We start from the raw sequence: 8,704 nt of genomic DNA, 5'->3' as shown, positions 1-8,704 counted from the left end.
AAAATATATTCATATTTAATGATCGCATGAGAAAGCGACACGTGGAGTCGAAGACAAAAGGCAGTCGGACCCGAAGGCAGTGATCTCGCTTGTCATCAAAGAGAATGATACTCATAAAGGTAAAATAAATGTCTGCCATCCGATAACATTTAATGAAGAATATTTTATAGCATTAAGTGCATGATCTGTTACAGAGAATATGGCATTCACTGTCCACCATTACATATTCTTCAATGGCCCTCATAATTGTCATTTATGAAGGGCTTGATCCGAGGACCTTGCTCCCTAGATGTAACTATAAATAGTGAGCTCTATTATCATTGTAAAGGGACAAATTTTCTGACAAGCATACATCATATTCTATCAAAAGCTCAGTAATATTTTACTTTCTTGCTTATTTATATTGTCTTTACTGCCTCCGGAAGCTTTGCGCCCCGGACTAAGATGTCTGCCGTTTTACTTCAATTTCAAGGCTAAGTCTTACATTTTTATCTGATCCATCTATTATTTTTGGATCAAATCAATTCATTTGTCTATAAACCACGTATAAATTCAATTGTACCGTTTTACTGGTAAACAATCTCGAGATTATTATTATCGTTATCATTCTAGACAACCCATTTGTGCTTCTAGAAAGCTTGCATATTACCTTTTGATAGTGCTACAAAGGTTTATTTAGTATTTTTTCCTCCAAAAAGACGAGATGCGGCTAAACTAATACTAGTAACTTAAGGTTTTATAAAATTTCAAATATATTTATTTGAAATTTTATTTTTTTAAAATTTTGAGATGCAAAGTTTTTAATTAATTTTATATTAAATTTCATTTAATGACTTTTTCAATCATTGATTTAAGATGAGATTTTATTGATTTAAATTTTGAAAAGAACACTCCCAAAATTTTCTAATCTAGTTTTTAAGGGACAAAGCCATATTCATGCCCAATATCTTAAGAACTGCTTATGCTTTATTCACTCATTATCTTTATTTGAAAGGTCAAACCGATTAACCTAATATGAAGATGTTCAAAGAGTAGAGATAAACAATCCCTATCCACCTTGATAAACGAACTCAAACTGCTGCTCTTGTGTTACAATACAAAGACTTAGCTTAATTTGCAGAAAAGCACCTTAAACCACAAGAAAAGATGTACACATTGTTCAAATTCCTGAGGAGATAGATACAAACTAAAGAATTTAACCAGCCTTTCATCTATAGCTATAGTTTTTCCAAGAATCGCTTATAACCAGCAAACGATTGTAAAAGCGACCATCCATTCCCTCCAACAAAGATGTCATATCAATACCTTACGAGAACAAGAAGAGCCAGAGAAGCCTGAGAAAGAGCACGTAAGTGCACGTTCATGGCTAGCGATAAGTATCGTGTTACATTTTTAAATCTCAATAAATGATCGGTTGAATGTCCTTCTGAGTGCTCCAAATAATGCCAGCAGAAGGAAGTAGGAGTCGTTGAAAAAATTGGTGATATTGAATTTAGTTTCTTTTCACTTGTTCTGCCCCGGCTAGTAAGAGGGTCTGGAGGTAAAATGAGACTCCAGACCAAATCCAAAGTCAACCTCAGAACGACCAATGGGCGACCTGTCACTTCCTCTACCTCTAACATCACCAACTTCCTCAGAATTACGTCGTTGGGATATCTTCATGATATCATCTCCAATATCAAGATCGTCTTCCACCTTAATTCGTGTATCCCCATCAGAGATATCTATTTCTGTTTCTTGAACGTTACTCCTAGGAGGCTTTGATGCCTCTTCCTGTACATATCCACGGAAATTGATTTTTGAAGGTTCTATCCTTGAGCAGAATACTTCAAGAAAATTGCTGATGCATCCCCGGTTATACACACTGTTCCTGTTATCTCCCCTATAACGAAAGTTCTCATATGTGGTCTGCAGAGATCATTTGTAACTAAAACATGTCAAAATTAAGCACGAGGAGAAAAAGATAAAAAGGTAATGGTCGATATTCAAAAAGAAACAAAAGATGTTCCAAATAAAAACAGAATCATTCTCGAACAACAATTGACATACAGCCACTAAAAGCTGCTTATCTGTCAATTAGTTTCTTGAAAGTGTGATAAGATCACAGAAGGCACTCATCCAATTCTATTTTCAACAGCATTTGCTCCTAAATAGATGTAAAATTTGCTACACAGATCATTGTTGAATTGACTGCTAATAGTTGTCTTAACCCCCCCCCCCCCCCCAAAAAAAAAGGAGAAAAACTTCCTTGTTCAGGAATCTTATAAAATATAAGCAAACGAAACGGCACATGAGATGGAACAAGCTCCTGCATTTGTTCTTTATAACTACACCGACAAGCTAGCCCTTATAGAGGCTCTTTATGAGGAATTTAAGAACCATCAACATGGACATGAAAACAACATACTGACGATTCGCAAGGCAAATAAAAAACATTAAAAAGAATTATTCAAGGAAATACGTGTTTTACATTTTAAATTGGGCCGGACCATAAGGTCAATTGTAGGGTAAGGCTGCGTACAATAGACCCTTATGGTCCGGCCCTTCCCCGGACCCCGCGCATAGCGGGAGCTTAGTGCACCGGGCTGCCCTTTATTGGGTAATAATAAGTCTTAACTATAGATCATATTCTTGAACAAGAATATTCCACTTCCTCCAATATATACTATTAACGGAATCATCTAAACATATGTCACATTTTTTGGAAACGACACTTAAAAAAATAGCCAAAAAATGTAAAGAAGAAAAGTAAATAAAGAATTCCCTCCCACGATAGCAAATAGAGGACAAATAGGAAACAACTATGTCACCATGTTCTAGGCATCTCCTAATCATTTCCTAAACACGAGATTGTATTCGACTTTCCAATAACACCATGACAATAACAGAGCCATCATATAGGAATTAAAAATATTACTATGATAGTACTCAGATGCACAACAGCAGATAAGAATTAAATTATTGACAGTAAGAAGTATAAAACCAAACTAACCTGATTTGTACCCATGAGATACAAATGGAAGCCAGTTAGACCTCCAACAAACCACAGTGCAATAAAACAATAGGCCATTAATGCCACAGCTGCTGGTGATTCTTTGATAGCTTTCCAAATAGTTCCAGAATCATCCATAAGAAGTTTCAGATACAAAGCTGATATCGAAAAGACGAAAACACAAAGGAGGGCTGTTGACGAAACAAAGAGAAAGAAGCAACGATAGTTCCGCTGTACACCAAAAAAGAAGAGAAAAAAGGAATAAGTATCTCAAAGGATATCCAAACAGTAAACAGCAATTAAAGTAGAAGATAAGCTTCTCTTCTCCTAGAAATCTTACACATATACACATAAGAAACCTATATAAACAATTCGGAGCCAGGATACAGTTGCCAAGTTTCATCTTTAGATGAACCAAAGAGATTAGGAGGCGTAAGACATGCAACAAATAGCAGATTCTCCATTAACACCGAAAAGAAATGGTAATGACAATGGATGTACTTACCTTCCCAATGCATTGACCCACCCAAGGGCAATGGTGATCAAATCGTTCCACACAATTATCACATACTGAACAGTGAGAGCATCTTGGCGGACGGTACAACATGCATGTTTCGCAATATTTAACTCGCACTGGCAAACCATTCACAAGCACTTCTTTGGTGCGAGGCAAAGGTCTAGTGCTAGCTTCAACAGAAGCTGAAGATTCATACCCTAGTACTTCCTCTGGAGGATGAGAATTACGGGGGACAATGCCAGGATCCTTTGCTGATGTTGAGAGTAGAAGTAAGAAGACCTACGGCAACCAAAACCACATTAAAGGCAACTGAAAACAATGTAAACAAAACGATAGACAATGGGGTATTTTTGCAACCAAAAAAAAAAAAATTTTTTTTTTACATCCTTTCTGGGAGAGAAGAAACGGGAATGCAGAAATTCATAGATTTCCGTTCAAAGAAATTGAGGAAGGAACACAAGGAATTTTTCTTGAAACGTATGCCAAGTATGATGGATCACTAAAGACCACTAAAAGGAAGATCTAAGAAACTAACATAAATTGTGAAGACAATAGCTATCACCAAAATTGTATATCCTGCACTTCCCGGCTGGAGTTCATGCACGAGATTTCTTGCCACAAACACACAAAATAGAACAACAGGGACAAGGATGAGCGTGAAGGTAATAATCAATGACTTAGCATCTGGTCCAAATATCAGCCTCCCGCCAAGCAAGAATTTCTGCACATTATACATAATCAGCAAAAAAATAAAAACAAAAAAAAGTCAAGTACAAGGGCATGTGTCCAAGAGAACAGCAGCATAGTCATACTCAAAGTTGAGAAATCAATAGATAGGTTTTTGTTTTACGAAACAAACAATTGATCACAATTAGTAATCTACTTTACAGACGGCAAATCAAGTCCACATCTTTCTGGTTCCCTTGGGCACTGAAGGTGCTTTCTGGCGTTGTAGCCACTTCTTTTTTTCTTCTTCTTTTGATGGGGCAGTTTCTTTAGGAGAAACCACAGACTTTTACTCTGAGGTTGCAAATATAAACTATAAAGTGTACTCATGTTTGAGAAGAGGTGAGATTTTTCCCTCCACATTGTCAGGAGGCACCAAAAGATCCTTTTATTGATCAAAGAAGGCTAAGATCCCCAGCTACATTACAGTTTCCAAAGAGTTTGTAGCAGATGTAGGAAATCCCTTGTATTACAGAAACACCGCCCTAGATTCATTTCACCAATTGGTGCTCTATCTGAATCACATCATTGGTAATACCCTTAAAACCACCAAGGTGTATTTTATATTACCACTTTGAAACAAAAGAAGCATCAACTTATGACGTTCCAACAAAAAATGAGTCAATAATAGGAACTTGCAAGTTTGATAAGTGAATCCCTGATAGTGCATCTCAATGTTCAAGCCACCACAGCCTTTCACGAGCTTGACTCCAACATAAACGAAATTGCAATTCTAGATTTTGCAATAAATTTTAAACTTAAAATCCAGAGTTTCGCAAAGATATGAATGTTAGCTGCTCTCTGTCAGTACCAATATCACAACCGTACTCACATATAATGTGACTTAGGAGAGATCCAGTAGTGGTGTTTCTATTTCTATCAGCTGACCCTACTCTACCAATAGGAACTACTTCTTTCTCTGTAGGAACTACAGCAGACCTCCATCTATGGAATGCACTATCTATACATAGTACAGAGAACAAAAACTTAACAAAGCATTCTTTCCTTTGGGAAGAAATAGTATAGCCATGGCCACATATTTTGCAAGTGTTATTCAGCATTTCTCTTGCAATAGGAAAAGCCCTGCTAATAGTTATTGCCTAAAGCAATATGTCCAAAAAATAGCTCGTGAATGGATACAAATAGAAGAATACGTGCATGAGGAAAACATCCCACTCTTTCAAGTGACAATTCATCCCTTTCCAGTGGTCTTTCTCATCTCTTCCTGCCAGTTCGATGCTGGTGATGATTCGACGGCACTGCATCTCATTGGTGATGTCTATTTATCTTTTTCTAACAAATGTACCATTGCAACCGCTATTCCTCGTCTTTTCCGGCCATTGTTCCAGCAGCACTTGCCATGTTAATTGTCAGCATAAGTCAGCTGACAAGTCTGTCGCCATCGACTGACAATTTGTAGTCAACACTAAGTTACCGTATGACAGCACCTTTTGGTCAACGCATACTTAGTGTCATGTTGTCTGGTAACATGTCTCCAGTCAATGCTCAACCAACGGCACGCCGCTGCCCAACAACACCTTTCCATTGACCAACACATTTCTCATCAGCACTCACGCAACACTCAGCTAGTGGCATGTTGCCGTCCAACTATACATCGGACTCCAATAACATGTTTTTAATCGAGCCCACGTTAGCACCACAATGTCGTCAGAGACACGCCATTTTTCGGTTATCAGTACCACAAATAATTCATGAACTCAAGTTGCTTCATCACCTGAAGCTCGAGGGGTCATGTTAACATATTAGATAATTAATACAACGAGGCACTGCAATAAATGCAATGCCGTTAATTCAAGTCTTTACTATTCTAGGACTTGAATGACAATCCCACTCGAAATATCACGAATTCAGGTCATAAAGTATGCCCACTTTACACCAAAACAGTATGTCGAGGTCATAACAGATAACTATCAGTTAGAAGAAAGCTCTTAAATGACGAAATTACAAGTTTCCATAAGCAAATATTAAGCATTTCAATACTTTAAACTCGACAAGCATTGTGCAAATGACAACTTTTGCCACAACAATGACCAACCAATTAAAAAAAAAACACAGCATTGTAAAGATTATTAATGCTGATACTTTATTAATTAGAACTAACCAACAACATTTCATCTAATGATAAACCTCTCATTGGACCATAAGAAACCATTTGAGATCACTGGCCAGTGGAGGAGCTATGTATGGTGACGGGGTTCAACTGAATTCCCTTCACCGGATAATAGCACTTTAAAAACTATGTATATATATAACTTGTTGAATCCCTTTATATAAATAAAAATTTTAGTGTAGTGTTTTTTGAATCCCCTAGTTAGAATTTATGGCTCCACCACTTCCACTAGCCATCAAATTTTACTACTTCACAACAAATTCAAGAATATGAATAACCCAAACTTGAAACTCAAGACAAAGAATTCAACAAAACAAAAAAAACCACCTCCAACACTCCAAAAAGACCAAAGCTTTCACTTTTTTCCCTTCAATACAAGCTAAGTGAAACAACAAACCCCACATCAAATTCCAGTAAAGTAACACAAACCCATCAAGCTTTAACACAATAAGTACACCCAATTGTCAATATACTTCAAAAGAAACCATTAACTCAACCAAAATAAAAAGAAAAAAAGCAGAGAAATATATGAAAAAATATATACTAATATTTAAGTGTGCATAATCTAGAGCTAAATATATATGGCTTACGTTGTTGGCCTTCCAAGATTGGTACACGCGCTTAGGCATGGCCATGAAAGAGTGATTCTTTGTCACTTTGCTAAAGCAACAACAAGAAGAGTACACAAGTAGTAGAAATTGTTTGCTTTCATTTTATTTTATTTTATTTTTTACTTTTTCCTTTTTTGGCCTTTTCCAACTTTTTTGCAGACAAATTGGGGTTAAAATGGCGGTCTGTGGTTCAAATGCGGTGGATTTAATGATGGTTGGTGGCTTTTTTTATCTTGCCTTTTTTAATTCTCTAGTTTTCTTTTCCATTCTTTATCATATAATATAATGTATATATTTTTTCTTGTTTCTTTTTTTACTCTTCGTTTTCTTCTATTATTAGGGGCGTTTCTCTTTTCTTTTTTTTCTTTTCTTTTTCTCTTTTTCAATATTTGATTTTATATACGGTCGAAATAGATTTCGGCCTTCTTACGTCCGATCGAGTTCGAGTGTTAAAAAGTCGAAATTAGATTTTTGGGAGTGAGCTCCGAAGTCGGTACTAACGAGCCTCGAGCCCGAAGGTCGATCGAGGAGTCGGCTCGATAACCCTATCGAGCTCGCGGCCGAATCGATCCGCAAGGCACTGCTTCGAGGTCGGAAATGTGCGACGCCCATCTCGAAGGTCGGACTCGAGCCAAGACCGAAAGGCCCAACCCAGTAACGAGCTCGAGCCAGTATCGAGCTCACAGAGAAGAGCCATTGCGACTGCACCAAGAGAGAATCTTGGCGGGAATCAAGGAAGAGACAAGTCATCATGGGCCTTCTACTATATGTTTTATTTTATTATTTTTTGTAATAACCCTCTTCTATAAAAGGGGGAATCCTTGTAAGCTAAAAGGCGGAGACAAAAAATAAATCACTTCCCAGATTGAAAGATATCCCTTTGTGTTTGCTTTACTTTATCTCATTTATTTTATTGCCCACTATTTGCATTCTCATAGTCAAGAATATACGTATCTCTATTTCTCTACACGATTTATATCGAATTGTATCGCATATCCTTAAAACCACACACAAAATCTAACGTTATTCGATTTTTCCGGTAAACAATTTGGCGCCCACCGTGGGGCTAAGGGTAACAATGATCGTTTGATACAAATCTAAAGTACACACCAGCTTACAACTTCAAATCAGCAATGGCTTTACTTATCGACCACGAAGCCGGCCTTCAAGATGAAACCAACAACTTGGCACCCGGGGCCGGAAGGCCAATTAACGATGGCACCGAGGCTCGAATCGAAGTACCCGAAATTCGAGCCGAAATACCATTGGATGTCAATTCACAAATAGCTTTGGAGGCGAATCAGCGTTCCGAACCGGAAAGAAGCATTCAGGGCGGTACTCGATCCGTAGCCCGAGACACCCAAAATGCGGGAAAAATCGGGGCCAGCTTACGTATGATCTTCGAGATGCTACAAGCCCAACAAGTAGCGATAGTTCAGTTATAGAGCCAAACTCGCGCACAAAGCAGGATAGATTCCAATCCACTTCGAGAAGTCACCCCCAGAACAGAGCCCGCTATAGTGAAATCAAACGAGCAAGAATCGGGGACTACTCCCGGAATTACTAAATTGCTCGAGGAACTCACAAAATGAGTCGAAGCCAACGACAAGAGAGTGAAAACATACAATGCAGGGTCAATCAAATCCCGGGGGCTCCACCAATGATAAAGGGGCTTGATTCAAAAAAATTCATACAAAAGCCTTTTTCGTCGAGTGCGGCGCCGAAAC

At 37.8% G+C, this 8,704-nt stretch overlaps 1 protein-coding gene across 3 annotated transcripts; it reads right to left on the bottom strand.

The window, feature by feature from the left end:
* Positions 1–1,113: 1,113 nt before the first annotated feature.
* On the bottom strand, positions 1,114–7,149 carry LOC107829202 (protein S-acyltransferase 8-like). Of its 3 annotated transcripts, none has more exons than XM_016656668.2 (5): positions 6,957–7,149; positions 4,045–4,230; positions 3,498–3,788; positions 2,993–3,223; positions 1,114–1,908 (listed from the first exon to the last, which is right to left on the bottom strand). In XM_016656668.2, the coding sequence occupies exons 1-5, from the start codon at positions 6,999–7,001 to the stop codon at positions 1,522–1,524; spliced, it is 1,140 nt and encodes a 379-aa protein (XP_016512154.1). In that variant the 5' UTR covers positions 7,002–7,149; the 3' UTR covers positions 1,114–1,521. The 3 variants fall into 3 exon arrangements, with proteins under 3 accessions (XP_016512154.1, XP_016512153.1, XP_016512155.1); XM_016656667.2 differs by lacking the exon at positions 6,957–7,149 and adding an exon at positions 6,358–6,687; XM_016656669.2 differs by lacking the exon at positions 6,957–7,149 and adding an exon at positions 6,358–6,687 and having other exon boundaries at positions 4,072–4,230.
* Positions 7,150–8,704: the final 1,555 nt, after the last annotated feature.

This window comes from Nicotiana tabacum, chromosome 13 (genome assembly GCF_000715075.1).
Source record: "Nicotiana tabacum cultivar K326 chromosome 13, ASM71507v2, whole genome shotgun sequence".
Lineage (NCBI taxonomy): Eukaryota > Viridiplantae > Streptophyta > Magnoliopsida > Solanales > Solanaceae > Nicotiana > Nicotiana tabacum.
Note: the sequence above shows the minus strand (reverse complement) of the source record. Positions and strands in the feature narration are given on the sequence as shown.

What these genes read in the sequence shown, in the direction of transcription:
- LOC107829202 (XM_016656667.2), bottom strand. Translation starts at nt 6,408, where the DNA reads ATGGTTTCTTATGGTCCAATGAGAGGTTTATCATTAGATGAAATGTTG. An exon ending in CATTAGATGAAATGTTGTTG is followed by an intron (nt 4,231 to 6,357) that starts GTTAGTTCTAAT and finishes TATAATGTGCAG; the next exon opens with AAATTCTTGCTTGGCGGGAG. An exon ending in CTATTGTCTTCACAATTTAT is followed by an intron (nt 3,789 to 4,044) that starts GTTAGTTTCTTA and finishes TGGTTGCCGTAG; the next exon opens with GTCTTCTTACTTCTACTCTC.